Raw genomic sequence first — 16329 nt, 5'->3', positions numbered from 1 at the left:
CACCTCTTAAGATACAAGATAAAACCCTTTTAAGCTATGATGCCTTACCCTTAACTATTTCTAGCATCTTTCTTTAACAGAGCTAATCTCAGTAATGATTCTAGAACATCAAGCTCTCAGGTTTGTGACTTTCTTGTGCTGAGAGCCAATGTCAAATAAAAAGGCATATACTCCCCAAAGTAAATCTTTGCCCCGTTGGGCTCTGTAGCTCTCTGCAGGAAACCTTAATCACTGAGTTACTCTACCCACAATGAGGTAAATGCCTCAGATCTGTTCTGTTCTTAGCATTAACTAGTTCCTGGTGTATTATTTTAGGCTGGAAGGCTGACAGCACCACGGAAACCTTCCACGCATAACTGAGGAGCAATGCTTGAAGCAGACATTGAAAGTCAGCTTGCTCAGCCATTCGTGCCTCTCGCTGTTGAGCGATCCTGCCTTTTGGTTTCCTCATGCAGAATGTAGGTTTATCAAAAACAGCAATGGAGACTTTAAGACATACACAACACACATCCTCTCTGGCCCCCTAGCTTGGGCAAGACAAGACTCGCCCTTTGTTTTGGACTGGGAAGGTTACATGGAGATAAAGCTTTCTAGCTGAGAAAGCTTGAAAACAGAGGCTGTTCTTTCTCTTTCTTGATCACCCTACGGAAGGCTGCCCATGGAGCTGCACAGGATGGGAGCCCATGATTGTTTGAAAAACAAGGAAAGTGCTTTCACTGCCCGAGTACAACCCACCTGACCCGTGATCTCAGGCTGGTTTTCTGGATTTCCAAAAGACCATTTTCACTGTCTGCATATAGCTCTTTGTACCAAAGGAAGCAAGTTTCCCCAAGGGATGTACAGCAAAATATGTGATTCTGTTGATTCCTTAGGCTAATCTGGAGCCTTTCTGGGGAGCTTTTCACTTTAAAACTTGCACTCATAAACCTAGCCTTCTTAAGTCAGTGCATGTGATTGCCCTAAACTTTTTATATAATGAGCTCCTGGGTTTGTACTCCCCAAAGGAAATTAGAGCTGGCATAGGCTGAAAGAAACTAAACTATGTGAAATGATAATAATAATATTATTATTATGAATAAAAATTAGCTCTGCATTGCATGGAACATCACAGCATCTCATGTCCTGCTATCTTCCAAATATGTGATGAGGACTGTGGAGGGAAAATGGAAACCACGTGCCAAGTAGTGAATGAAATGCATTCTTGATTATTTAAGTGCCTGTTTTATGGGTGAAATCACATTACACTGGACTTCTTAGAAGATTCCAGTTTAGAGTTGCAATAGGACTTTTTTCAAAGCATAGCTGGCCCGACATTACATTTTCATTCTGCAGTTGGTAGAAATGTGGAGAGATTGCAATTCTTTGAGGAAGTTCTTTAATTTTAAAATTAGCAAATGAAAGAAGGGCTTATAATTGACTTATACAATTAACTTCCTGTTACAAATGCTTTTCTACCTGTAAATTTTCAATTCAAGAAATATCACAGAAGGAAACAAAGTTAGGCAATAGGGCAAACGCGGTCAGTAACTCCTACCAGCAATAGATGATATTTGTTGTGTGAGACCTTCCGTGATTAACCTGTTCTAAATTTCCTTAGATGACTTAAACAATTAGAGTTTTTTTCCTTTGTGGTGATGGCTTTCCAGTCATCAAAGATGGCACTAAAGATAGATAAACATACACTCCATGTAGTTTTTAATGAGATGTGCATTTTTCCTATGCATTAAAGCTTGGAGGCTGTGCTGTGTGTTGACAAGAGTTCTGGTTTGGGAGGCAAATGGGACTGGGTTTGAACTCTGGGCTCTGCTATTTAAAATGTGTGTGACTCCTAGAAAGCGGTTTGACCTTTCTGAGTCTCAGCAGCCCCATCTGTAAAATGACACCTTCAATGGGCAGTCGCCGGGGTCCAACAGCCATCCTTAGTATGTGATCAGCGATCGGCAGCTAAAAACAAGCCCAAGTTGGAAGGAACTAGATAGCCTGCAGTATCATCCAATGTCAAATCAGCCTAACTGAAGCAGAGTATAAGCAGGATCTTTACCTACTGTTTTTCTGGGAGTTCTATTTTTATTAATATAAGCACAGATTGCAATAGAACCATGCAACCACACTGCACTCAGTTGAAACTAATAATAATCATAGTAGCAGTAATAATAAAAATGTTGAATGCTTACAGTATGCTTAGCACTGTACTAAGTGTATTATGTATGTTATTAATATTGTTAAGAGCTAACATCAAATAGCTCCTATAAAAGAGGCAACATGCCAGATGCTCTAGAGACCACATCTTGTTTAACTTTCACAATGACCTTATCAAGTGGGACCACAAAATCCCACTGAATAAATGAGAAAACTGGGGCTTCAGAAGACTGGATAACTTGTCCAAGACACTACACAGTCACAATTCAGTTTGATTCCAAATATCTCACTGCACCACAGAGTGTGACTTTTACATGAAGCCCCCTCTCAGTTCTATTTTTATTTTCCACATGAGCTGTTGTCCAGCCATGTCTCCTGGCATATAAAGGATCAGGAGAATGTCCCTTGTAGTTCTGTTACTGTAGAGTTTATTTTAAAAAATTTATATGCATTTATTTATTCATGGATTCTTCTCATTGGGTTTTGTTCATTTTTCCAACCTGTTGAGGTTTTAATTCTGGCTTCCATCACCAAAACTGAAACTATTCAGCACACTCCCTCCTGCCACCCTACCAGCTCTGTGCACTTTATACCTTCAATAAGTTTATTTTTGGCACCTTCACTTGAGCTAATGATAAAATATTAAATAGATATGAGCTAAGCAATGTCTTTCTTCCAGAACACACCATTTCCCAACCACTCTGAATCAATGTGGGTTTTATTTTGTGTCTTCCAAAATCAGACGGAAAAGGGTTTGGCATTTTCTGCTACTTTGAATCATCACTGTCACCCCTCACTGGCATTAGCACAGAGCAGGACTGTAAGTCGCATCTCTGGAGCACCCTGTCCTCTTGGGCACGACATGAATTGTTTTCCTGATCCCGACCTGTGAACAAAGGGCTGGCTGGTGGTAATGCTGGGGCAGACTAAAAGACTCACTAGTATTTTTAACTGTCCAGTAGATTGCTGCAGTGAAAAGATACCAAAGCACACTCAAAAGAATCGGTCTTCGGGGACTTACAACTCAGTCCTACACACCACCGCGTTCTCAACTCACAGGCCCGGAATCTTTTTTATTGGTACTCTTCTATTCTTCAAACACTCTGTCAATCTATTTGACTGTTACAGAGTCAAACTGAAAGTTCCAGCAAGGGGGACGTGCTGGAGGAGAGTCAGGATTTCTAGAAAACTAAGGTTTCTAAAAATTATTAGGGTGAATATTCCTTTCCACCATGTGCTTGCTCAGAGATGCAAGCAATTTACATTTAGAAAAGATTTTTACTTACCTTCCTTTTAATAACAGAGGTAATTAGTCTCTGGCAGGTTGGAGGAGAGCTCCTGTATAAAACTGTTCATGCCATACTAAGAAAAGTCATTATTTTTTTTCTTCTTCTTATGAAATTGTTAATGCTCAGTTTCAGAATTGCAGTCCGTGGAATACAACCCCAAATAGGCTTACATTAAAGCATTAAAATCTGGTGTTAAGAATGTGAGCTTTGGGGTGAGACTAGCTTTGGGTTTTCTAGGATGGCCCTGAGAATTCACTGGACGAAAGCATAGTGCCTGGTAGCGTTTTTACGTGTTGGGAGAGATGGTCTTCAGAAGTTCTCCCTGAGGAAGATTTTAGGTCAGGAGGAGGCTCAGGATATATGTCTCATCACCTTTAATTTACAGTTGTGACCTAGGGGGCAAAGTGACTTGCCCAAATCTCCAGAGCCTGGAAATGGTGCAGGGAAAGAGACAGACCTTAGCAACCGGGCTCCCTTCCTGTGCAACCCATGGAAAAGGCCCTGCCTGTACCAGTGAATTCTGAACTCACGGACTCCATTCCAAGTGCATGGTCCAATGGCAATGCCTGAAGGAGCTCCCTTATTCCATATCCCCTTGGGGTTCAGGTGCTATTGAGAGAGACCGCTGGATACTTACGAAGTTTTGCTAGGCATGTACAGGAGCAGGGGGATAATCGGAGAGTCATCATTGCCATAAATAATGAACCCCATTTCCTTCAATCTCTGTCTGAAGTATCTTGTGTTTTTTGCAAGTTGCTGTATTTTCTGCAACCCTGAAAGGAGACAGGTAAGAATTCCATCAATTCCCCCATATACTACCCTATTATTAATACCTTGTAAAGTGTCGTATGTTTGTTATAATTCATGAATGAATATTCTTATATTTGTAGCTTTAACCATAGTCCATCATCCACAAGAGGGTTTACTGTATTACACAGTCTCATGTTTTATCTTCTAACTCTCCTTCCAGTAGCATCCACAACCCAAAGCTTCCCCTTTCAACCTCATTCACACACCTAATTCAGTGTTGTTAATTATACTCATAATAATGTGCTAGTATCACCACTGTCCATTTCCAGCATTTTCAATCAACCTAAATAGAAATTCTGCACAAATTAAGCATCAGTTCTCCTTTCTTTACCCCCATTCTATCCCTTGAAAATCTATATTCTAGATTCTGACACTATGAGTTTGCTTATTATAATTAGTTCTTATCAGTGAGATCATACTATATTTGTCCTTCTGTTTCTGGATTATTTCACTCAACATAATGTCCTGAAGTATCATCCACATTGTTGCATGCATTGAGACTTCATTCATTCTTTCAGCAGAATAATATTCCATCATTTATATATACCACATTTAAAAAAAAATCATTCATTGGTTGATGGACACTTGGATTGCTTCCATTTTGGGACAACTGTGAATAATGCCACAAAGAACATCAGTGTGCAGATGTCTCTTCATGTCCCTGCTTTCAGTTCTTCTGGGTATATACCTATTTAGTGGGATTGCCACCACTGGATCATGTGGCATTTCTATACTTAGCTTCTTGAGGAACCACAAAACTGTATTGTACAGTGGCTGCACCATTTTACAATCCCAATAGCAATGAATAAGTGTTCCTATTTCTCCACATTCTTTCCAACATCTATAGTTTTGTTTTTTAAATAGCGGCCATTCTAGTAGATGTGAAATGACATATCATTGTGGTTTTGATTTGCATTTCCCTAATAGCTAGTGATGTTGAGCATCTTTTCGTGTGCTTTTAGCTGTTTGTATTTCCTCTTTGGAAAAATGTCTATTCAAGTCTTTCATCCATTTTTTAAAGTAGATTGTATGTCTTTTTGGTGTTGACTTGTAGGATTTCCTTATATATTCTGGATAGTAGACCCTAATTAATGGATATGTGTTTTCAAATATTTTCTCCTAATGAGTAGGTTGTCTTTTCACTTTTGTGACAAAGTCCTTTGATGCACAAAAGTTTTTAACTTTTATGAGGTCCCATTTATCTATTTCTTCTTTCACTGCTTGTGCTTTGGGTGTGAAATGTAAAGAAAACATGGCCCACCACAAGATCTTGATGATGCTTCCCCACATTTTCTTCCAGGAGTTTTATAGTATTGGTTCTTATATTTAGGTCTTTAATCCATTTTGAGTTAATTTTTGTATAAGGTATGAGAGAGGGGTCCTCTTTCATTCTTTTGCATCTCATAGCCAGTTTTCCCAGCACCATTTGTTGAAGAGACAATTCTGTCCCAGTTGAGTGGACTTGGTAGCCTTGTCAAATACAAACTGGCCATAGATGTAAGGGTCTATTGCTGAACTACCAATTCAATTCCATTGGTCATGTATCTATCTTTATACAGTACCATTCTGATTTGACACTGTAGCTTTGTAATATACTTCAAAAGTCAGGGAGTGTGAGTCCTTCAAATTCATTCTTCTTTTCAAGAAAGCTTTGATTGTTCGGGGCCCATTTCCCTTCCAAATAAATTTGATAATTGGCTTTTCCAGTTCTGCAAAGAAAGCTGTTGGAATTTTGACTGGGATTGCATTGAATCTGTAAATCAGTCTGGATAGAATTGACATCTTAACGATACTTAGTCTTCCAATGCATGAACATAGAATGTCCTTCCATTTATTTAGGTTTTTATTTCTTTTAGCAATGTTTTGTAGTTCTCTGTATACAATTCTTTTACATCCTTGGTTAAATTTAATCCTAGATATTTGATTCATTTAGTTGCCGTTACAAGTGGATTTTTTTCTTGATTTCCTCCTCAGATTGCTCATTTCTAGAATATAGAAACACTACTGATTTTTGTATGTTGATGTTGTATCCTGCCAGTTTGCTAAACTCATTTATAGCTCTAGTAGCTTTGTTATAAATTTTCTGGGACTTTCTATATATAGGATTTTGTCATCTGCAAATAGTGAAAGTTTTACTTCTTCCTTTCCAATTTGGATGCCTTTTGTTTCTTTTTCTTGCCTATCTGCCCTGGCTAGAACTTCCAGCAAAATATTAAATAACACTGGTGACAGTGGGCATCCATGTCTTGTTCCAGATCTTAGAGGGAAAGCTTTCAGTCTTTCACCATTGACTACAATGTTAGCTGTGGGTTTTTCATATATGCCCGTTATCATGTTGAGGAAGTTTCCTTCTATTCCTATCTTTCAAATTGTTTTTATCAGGAAAGGATGCTGAATTTTGTCAAATGCCTTTTCTTTGTCAGTCTAGGTAAGGGTTTGTCAATTTTATTGATCTTTTCAAAGAATCAAGTTCACTTTTGTTAATTCTCTCCATTTTTTTTATTCTCAATTTCATTTATTTCTGCCCCAATTTTTGTTATTTCTTTCCTTCTGCTTGGTTTGGGATTAGTATTCTGTCCTTTTTCTAGTTCCTCCAGGTGTGCAGTTTGGACTTGATTTTAGCTCTTTCTTCTTTTTTAATGTAAGTATTTAGGGCTATAAATGTCCCTCTCAGCACTGCCTTCACTGCATCCCACAGGTTTTGATATTTTGTGCTCTTGTTTTCATTCATTGCAAGATATTTACTGATTTCTCTTGCAATGTCTTCTTTGACCAACTTATTGTTTAAGAGTCTGTTGTTTAACCTCCATATATTTGTGTATTTTCCAGTTCTCCCCCTTGTTATTGATTTCCAGCTTCATTCCATTATTGTCAATGAAAGTGCTCTGTATAATTTCAAACCTTTTAAATTTATTGATACTTGTTTAGTAACCCAACATGTGGTCTATCCTGGAGAATGATTTGTGAGCACTTGAGAAGAATGTACATCCTTTGGGGTGCACTGTTCTGTTTAAGTCTGTTAAGTCTAGTTCATTTATCATATTGTTCAAATTCTCTGTTTCCTTATTGATTCTCTATCTCTTTGTTCTATCTATTGACAAGAGTGGTGTATTGAAGTCTCCAACCATTGTAGAAATTTCCATTTCTCCCTTCAGTTTTGCAAGTGTTTGCTTCATGTATTTGGGGCACCCTGGTTAAAGGCATAAATATTTATGATTCTTATTTCTTCTTGGTGGATTGCCCCTTTCATTAATATGTGGTGCCTTTCTTCATCTCGTAACAGTTTTGCATTTAAAGTCTATTTTATCCAATATTAGTATAGCTACCTCAGCTCTTTTTTGGTTACTGTTTGCATGGAATATTTTTTTCCATCCTTTCACTTTCAACCTATTTGTGTCTTTGGGTCTTACCTGAGTCTCTTGTAAGCAACATATAATTGAATCATGCTTTGCTATCCATTCTGCCAAACTGTGTCTTTTGATTGGGGAATTTAATCCATTAACATTCAGTATTATTACTGTAAAGGAAGTAACAGGAATTCTGCAGGTTGAAAGGAAAAGACAGGAGAGATGGCTTGGAGTAGTGTGAAGAAATGAAGACTATCAGTAAGGGTAATTTAGGAGATTTGTTTGAATGTCTTCAATTAGTTGTCCCAAATTCTGTGTCTCCTCCAAAGTTTTAATTTGTTCCTTTGACTGGGCCATATCTTCCTGTTTCTTAGAATGGCTTGCGATTTTTTTGCTGATGTCTAGGGATCTGATTATCTTGATAAGTTTACTCTGAAGATCAGCTTCTCTTTTTTCCCTAAGGTTTTAGTTTTGATTGGCCTTGTGTTGAGGTGCTTCTTTGACACTTGGTTCAACTTATTCTAGATCTTTAGAATTGCCCGAGTTTGACTTATTGGTTTTTCTGCTCTTATTCATCTGATTCTTGACATTGTTATGCAGTACAATTTTTAAGATTGCACTCTGTGCAGTTGTTTTACTGGCAGGGAAAAGCCTCATTTCCCCTGTTCCTGTTCTGAGAATCTTGATCTGTTCTGTTTTTGTTTTGTCTCTATAACTTTTTCTGTACTCTTCTTTCATTGCCTCTAGCTGCTTTTGCCTCAAAGGCATAGTCTGGGAGGATGGTCACCCCAGAGAGGACTTTCCCAAGTTGGTATTTCCCAGCCCAAACTGGGCCAGGGACCCACAAAGAGTGCAGAGACCAGTTCCAGAAAGCCCTGGGGAGAGTGTCCGGACAGACTCAGAAAAATATTTTTTGTGCCTCCCAAACACTGCATTTTCCTGGCCTTCCCAGCAGAGGGCACTCTTAAGTAGACTCTCTCTGCAGCCCTACATAGGCCCTGCTTCTCTGAATCTCTACTGCCTTCTCCCCTGCTGTGGTTGGGGCTGAAACAATGACGTTGCTATCCCGGTCCTGGGTGGGTTCAAACAGCGGTTTAGAGCCAGGGTCCAGTGGTCTAAACTCACCGATCAAGAGCTGTGATCAGTACTACCACCACCCCACCCACCTCCCCGTTCTTGGGGAAGAGGGCTTCCACATCCCTCTCCATCCACAGGAGCCAGCTGGGAACTGAACCCCAAGGGGCTAGACTCGAGGGTGGGGGATGGGTGCTGACAGTTGCCCGCTGTATCTCAGCCTCTTTGTCCAGCTCTTCCTAATTGCTGTGCAATCCCCCGTGGCCTCCAGAGCCCCAGCACAGTTACTTCAGACAGCTTCTGCCCATCTACTAGCTGTTTTTGGAAGAGGATTGAGTTGAGCACTGCAGCCCCTTCCTCCTCCATCTTCCCTGGAAGTCTAGCCTCAGACTTGCCCTACAGATTTTGTACTTGACAGCCCCACAATCACGTAAGCCAATTCCTTAAATAAAGCTAATATATATTATTATTTATTAATTATATTGGGCTTTGATATATATATATATGTATATACATATATGTATATACATATATCCTGTTGGTTCTGTTTCTCTGGCCGACCCTCACTTACACAGACACCATGCTCTCCCCACCCCAGCTACACTGCACACCCTGGGTTAGGTGCCTGATGGTGGCTTTGATGAGCCATGCTCCCTGGTTGGACGTGAAAAGTAAAAGACAGATGTATGTCTTAGCCTCTTCTTTACTGGGGTTACATCCCAGCGGTTTACTGAGTGCCTGACTTTTTGGAGAGTACATTTTATGGGGATGACCTGCTGCCCTGATTGCTCTCTCACCTTCAGATCAAGCCCCTGTCCACCTCAGTGCCCTCATAAGGTGGACAAAACCATGTATGGACCAGTCCAAGCAGACTACCTGTGTGCTGCTGTTTCATCAGTTCAGATTTCAAACTCCGTCTGCTTGAGAGATCTGTCAGGTTAAGAGAGGCCACAGATATTTTAACCTTCCCTCCAATGCTGTTAAAACAAAAACAGCTGGAGCAGGAGAAGGAAAACAAATAAAACACAAGCGTCCTACTACAAAGCTTTGCAGTCCCCTAATAAAAACAATGGACTGTGGGCATTTCCAAAATTATGTTTGGGACAACCCAGTCTCCAGAGGCCCAGAAGGAATTACAGACAGTGTAGACTCCCAGGAATGAGCTGTCAAGAGTTAAAGAAGGAAAATTTCTTCTCCATTTGCATGCAAAAAAAAGGAGAAAGGCATTTCCCCCTTGTAAGACTAAGCGAAAGAGACAGATTTGACAACCTTGTGGGCCCAGAGCAGTGTCATGCTCCATTTTCTGCAGGCTTTGCAAGCTCACTTTCTAACAGAGGAAACATGAATTTACCCAGATGCCATGGGGTGGCTTATTTTATTATTTCCCAAGATTAAAAATGTACATACAGAAATACACATGCTCACTCCCTCCTTAAATCATTTCGCACACAACTGCTGCTGGAATATGGACTAGATGATCTAAAGCACACTTCTAGGCAGCGTTCTTTGGAAAATGTGGGTCCTTCCCTTTAGAGATGGGAAGTATCTTCCCATTAAAATTTCCTTACAATTTAAGAAGTTGATATTTCTGAAAAATTAACCCAGGGAAAATATCAGGTTGGTATGAAAGAATGCCTGCAGCCATCTAAGAATGCCTAACTCCTCTGCCTCTTTCCCTCCTGTCTGCCCTTTTACCCTTGGCTTCTCCTCCTGGCATGGGCTCCTATCCTATGGGGAAGGGGCAGGGCTGGGGCTGGGGGTGTTGGGAGAGACCTTGGGGTAAAGTTTCAACATGGCAGCAGGAACCTGGAGTCTGTTATTTTAAGCACTGGACACCGGACATGAAATTTTGTTTCCAGCACACTCAGGGGCAAAGAGAGCTCAGGAAAGATCAAGAGGCTACCGTGAGGCAGGGATCACATTAACAGTGACACACTTCCCAGTGAGATGGAGAAAACAGTGTTTAGAGTGGTTTGCTGAGAGGAGCAAACATTTTTTTTATCAGGCACCAAAGCTCTGCCTTTTGATGTCTGGATTCCAAGGTTACAGCATGTTTTCTAGACACGTCCACATGCTCCGAGGACTCTCCTGGCAGCTCAGCCGTGTCCTGGGGAATGCGCGTAGGAGCAGGCCTGACATCAGGAGTGGACATTGTCTCTATGGCTGTCTCTGTGGCCTTGGGAAGATGCCCCTGCCTCCCCTCTCCACCAGCTACCTAATACACTGTTAGAGATTTAATTTGCAAGGAGTGGATATCATGTATGCACCTCCCATGAGCCAGGATCTGTGTTTTGGGGCCCCTTTCACAGATGAGGAAACTAAGGTTTAGAAATTGTCAATGAGTTACCCAGCTAACCCAGAAATTGACTGTGCCTAGGAGACTATTAAAGTGCTTTTAGGCAAGAAGCTGGTAAATCTATTGAGGATAACTTGTGAATTCAAGATTCATGGATTCATATGTTTCACAAATGAAAAGTGCTTACTACATACAGGAACTGGGCCGGCTACTAAAGTAGGAATATAAGGTGAAAAATCTTCTAAGGTTGTTTGAAAAGGAAGCATCTAATAGTAGACAAGGCAGATACCAAATAAATACAACAGAAAATATATGCCATAAGACAAGTTCGCACAAAGTTAGCAGGCTTTTCACATAGTACTGCTTCATGAATATTTTATTGAATGAGTGATAAGATTAAATGTTAATTTGCATTTAAATAGAGTGCAATATCACAATAAGTCTCAAATTATAGAGTTCTATACATTAAATAAGTTAATTAGGGAGGGTAGAGGACTTCTGGGCCTCTCCTTTCTGAAGATCCTGCTCCAGTAAGATTGGGATGGGCCTTTTAGAAAATCTCCCTAGGAAATTGTGGTGTGCACCTCCACTGAAAAACTACACTCTGAAAAAAAAAAAATAGAAATTACAAGGCATAACACATTTTACTGGACTTTGCTTTATTGCGCTTTGCAGTCGTGCGTCAAGCAAGTCTATTGGCGTCACTTTTCCAACAGTATGTGCTTACTTCATGTCTCTGTGTCATATTAAGGTAATTCTCACAATATTTCAAACTTTTTCATTATTATTATATCTGTTATGGTGATCTGCGATCAGTGATCTTTGATGTTACCGTAGTTGCTTTGGGGTGCCACAAACTGCGCCCAGGTAAGATGGCAAACTTAATCGATAAGTGTGTGAGTTCTGACTGCTATACTCACCAGCCCTTACCTGGTTTCTCTCTCACCTCCTTGAGCCTCCCTATTCCCTGAGACACAACAATATTGAAATTAGGCCAATTAATAACCCTACAATGGCCTCTAAGTGTTCAAGCAAAAGAAGAGTCACATGTCTCTCACTTTAAATCAAAAGCTAGAAACGATTAAGCTTATTGAAGAAGGCCTGTCAAAAGCCTAAATAGGCCAAAAGCTAGACCTCTTGCACCAAATAGTTAGGCAAGCTGTGAATGCAAAAGAAAAGTTCTTGAAGGAAATTAAAAGTGGTATTCCAGTGAACACATGGATGATAAGAAAGCAAAACAGCCTTTTTGCTGATATGAGAAAGTTGTAGTGGTCTAGATAGAAGATCAAACCAGCCACAACATTCCCTTAAGCCAAAGCTTAATCTAGAGCAAGGCTCTAAGTCTCTTCAATTCTGTAAAATCTGAGAGAGGGTAGGAAGCTGACAAAGAAAAGTTTGAAGCTAGTAGAGGTTGGCTCATGAGCTTTAAGGAAAGAAGCCATTTCCATAACATAAAAGTGCATGGTGAAGCAGCTAGTCCTGGTGTAGAAGCTGCAGCAAGTTACCCAGAAGATCTAGTTAAGATAACTGATGAAGGTGGCTACATTAAGCAACAGATTTTCAATGTAGCTGAAGCAGCCTTCTATGGGAAGAAGATGCCATTTAGTACTTTCATAGCTAGGGAGGAGAAGGCAATGACCAGCTTTCAAGCTTCAAAGGGCAGGCTGACTCTCTTGCTAGGGTAATGCAGCTGGTGACTTGAAGCCAATGCTCATTCACCACTCCCAAAATCCTAGGGCCCTTAAGAATGATGCTAAACCTACTCTGCCTGTGCTCTACAAATGGAACAACAAAGCCTGGATGACAGCACATCTGTTTACAACATGGTTTACTGTATATTTTAAGGAAACTATTACATTCTACTGTTTAGAGAAAACGATTTCTTTCAAAATACTACTGCTCATTGATGAGACATCTAGTCATCCAGGAGCTCTGATGGAAATGTACAACAAGATGAATGTTATTTTCATGCCTTCTAATACAACATCCATTCTGCAGCCCATGGATCAAGGAGTCATTTTGACTTTCAATCTTATTTTTTAAGAAATGACATTTCATAAGGCTATAACCACCACAGTGATTCCTCTGATTGAATCTGGGCAAAGTAATTTGAAATGCTTCTGGAAAGGATTCAACATTCCAGATGTCATTAAGAACATTTGTGACTCATGGGAGGAAGTCAAAATATCAACATTAACAAGAGTTTGGAAGAAGTTGATTCCAACCCTCAGAGATGTCTTTGAGGGGTTCAAGACTTCAGTGGAGGGAGTAACTGCACATGCGGTGGAAATAGCAACAGAACTAGAATTAGAAGTAGAGCCTGAAGATGTGGCTGAATTGCTGCAATCTCATGGTAAATCTTTAAGAGGTGAGGAGCTGCTTCTTATGGATGAGCAAAGAAAATAGTTTCTTGAGATAGAATCTACTACTGTGAACATTCTTGAAACATCAACAAAGGATTTAGAATATTACATCAACTTAGTTGATATAGCAGTGGCAGGGTTTGAGAGGATTGACTCCAATTTTGACAGACTTCTACTGTGGGTAAAATGCTATCAAAGAGTATTGTGTGCTATAGAGACATCTTTCTTGAAAGGAAGAGTCAATTGATGTGGCAGACTTCACTGTTGTCTTATTTTAAGAAATTGCTACTGTCACCCTAATCTACAGCAACCACCACCCTAATCAGTCAGCAGCCATCAACACTGAGACAAGACTCTCCAGCAATAAAAATTTATGGTTTACTGAAGTCTCAAATGATGGCTAGCATTTTATAGCAATAAAGTATTTTAAAATAAGTTTCATACTTTGTATTTTTAGACATATAGCTATTGCACACTTAATAGACTACAGTATAGCATAGACATAACTTTCACATGTGCTGGGAAACCATAAAATTTGTGTGACTCAATTCTTTTGACCTTTGCTTTATTGCAATGGTCTGGAACTGAACCCACAGTATCTCTGAGATATGCCTCTATGCACTGGCCATTGATTTTAAAAAGATAAGATTGATCTTAACTGAAGGAACCAGATAGCAATTTAGTCTCAAATTATTTAGGACCCAAAGGATGTATATGTCAGGTCTACCTGCTTCTTATTCTATGAAGATGAGCCAGTCTCTCATTGTTTCTGGGCCTCAATTTCCTGCTGTGTTAAGTAGGGATGATAATGATAGCTGCTCCATCTATTTCCCAGGATATTTGGGAGTATGCTCAATTCATCATATACTTGTTTAGTGTCAGTTGTGTACAGAGGACTGTTGAGTTCAGTGGAGCATTAAAAGATGAATGTATCTACTATTTTTAAGGGATTTATAAACTAGAAATGATAATATAATCATAACCAAGGCTAGAAAATTAACTGTGTCCACATGGAGGCATGGAAGAAGTGCCCTGGGAGTTTGGAGCAAAGACCTAGAGGTGTCAGTCAACATATTGTGCATGTGTGTTTGGGGAGGTATGGGCACTTGCTTAGAGTGTTTGGATTAAAGTCAGAGAACAATCAGTAGTGTCAGATCACTGAGAGCCAAGAGTTAGGATTTTGATTGGGTCATGGGGAGCCATGGTGGCATTGGGAGCAGAGGAATGACATGTTCCATGGGGGTTGGTGGGGTGAAGCCTATAGTATAGAGTTCATGGAGTAGGATGAATCCAAAACAGGAGGTGGCAAGACAAGTGAGGCAGCCAGAGTGGTAACAGATGTATGAGGTAGGTGAGGAGATATGATGCGAGCAACTCTTCCATTTTGTGGCAAGAAAGCAAAGAAGGCAGCAATGGATAGGTTCTGGCTGAGCAACTGGGTAATGGTGCCCAGGAGTGGACTCTGGGAAATGAGGCACATGAAAGCAGACACCAGGTTGCCGCACCATCTGCAGCAGCTGCCAAAAGAATTCAAACCTCTGGACTGCAGTCTTTGATAGGGAGGGAAGGCGCCCTGAAGGAACCTCAGGGAGAGGGGTGTGCGGAAACACTGAGGGAGAGGCCAGGCCATGGGAAAATCAGGCCCATCCCCTTCTCTCCCTACCCACTGTCCCTGCCTCAAACAATAACAGCATCATTGCAAAGTGCTCAAGGACTTGCCAGTCCAATTTCCTAGGTTCAGAATCAATTTTACTACCTTGGGTAAGAAATTTCGATTTCTGTAACTCAGGTACTTCATCTGTAAAATGGGAAGAATGAAAATGACAGTAATAATGATAAAGCCCATTTTATACTGTTTTTATGAGGATTAAATATTAAGCACACAAATCCTATATGAGTGTTTGTAAAATTAATATATATATGTATATATATATATGTTTTATATAATGAAGTTCCATGTACATTTCATTTGAAAAAAATTCTGTGGTTTCCAAGTGTTGAAAACCATCCATCTGAACCAAAGGCTGGACTGGATTACCTGCTCTCTCAGGCTGGGCCCCTGGGATGGAGGTAACTAACCAACCTGGCTGTCCCCATCCCCTGTGCAGTCTTCTTGGTGCCCAGGACATGTCCTCCGGTACCTTCCTATCTCCCACTTAAGCATTTGTCACAATTTTTATTTTTAGTGGTCAAGTTGAAGCAGATGATCACTGGGAATCTAATGAAAAATTCCTCCTATGTTATAAAGAGCCTAAAACTTAAGGAACATTGACCCATATTCAGACCTGATCAGGTGGGTCCTTAAATGGCACTTTCTCTTCCTGAAGAAAGAGCTCCAAAGAGAGAGGGAACAGGGGCAGATGTGAGGAAGATTCTCCAGTGCTGGCTTTGGAAATGGAGAAGGTCATATGGCCAGGAAAGCAAGTGGCCTCTGGGAGCTGAGCGCGAGGCCCAGATGACAGCCAGCAAGGAAATGGGGGCCTCGGCATTCCAATCACAAAGAACTGAACCCTGGAAGAGGCCCCTGAGCTCCCAGTGACAGCTTGAATCAGCCTTGTGAGAACCTGAGCAGAGAACACACTGTGCCCAGACTCCTGGCCCAAGGAAACTGTGAGATAAAAAGTGAGTGTTGTTTTCAGCTCTAACTTTGTTGTCATTTGTTATACAGAGATAGGAAACCAGTACATTCTCTCTAGCCCAGAGCACATGCTGGATTTCCCAGGCACAAATCCACCTGCCTTAATCCTTCACCTGTGGCTGGCGAGGTAGCTGATTTTCTCACCAACTTCTCCAAACAGGAGTGGGGTGAGGTACGGCACCCACTGCAATTGGGGCCTTGGCTGCTTGGCTGGAAATGAACATGTGATGGGAAAAATATTTCAGTGGTCTACAAAGACAAGTGTGGAACACCGGCTCCCCTTCTCCCTTGAAGATGCTGCCGATGGAATTATGTTCTTGCCTTTTCTGGTTGTAGTGAACCAACATGGAATTCCATGTGTGTTATGTCACAA

The 16329-nt window shown here is 40.6% G+C and overlaps 1 protein-coding gene across 2 annotated transcripts in view; it reads right to left on the bottom strand.

Annotated features, from left to right (window-relative positions):
- LOC119515819 (serine palmitoyltransferase 3-like) overlaps positions 1 to 16329 on the bottom strand; it is a 169442-nt gene that overhangs the window by 5210 nt on the left and 147903 nt on the right. Inside the window, exon 10 of one of the 2 annotated variants that reach the window (XM_037812014.1) lies at positions 4066 to 4201. In XM_037812014.1, coding sequence (XP_037667942.1) covers positions 4066 to 4201 — 136 coding nt within the window. Of the gene's footprint in view, positions 1 to 4065; positions 4202 to 11480; positions 11560 to 16329 lie in introns of those variants that run through there. The other variant, XM_037812015.1, reaches the window with a different exon arrangement.

This window comes from Choloepus didactylus, chromosome 19 (assembly GCF_015220235.1).
Source record: "Choloepus didactylus isolate mChoDid1 chromosome 19, mChoDid1.pri, whole genome shotgun sequence".
NCBI classification, from domain to species: Eukaryota; Metazoa; Chordata; class Mammalia; order Pilosa; family Megalonychidae; genus Choloepus; species Choloepus didactylus.
This window is presented reverse-complemented; position numbering and strand designations above follow the sequence as displayed.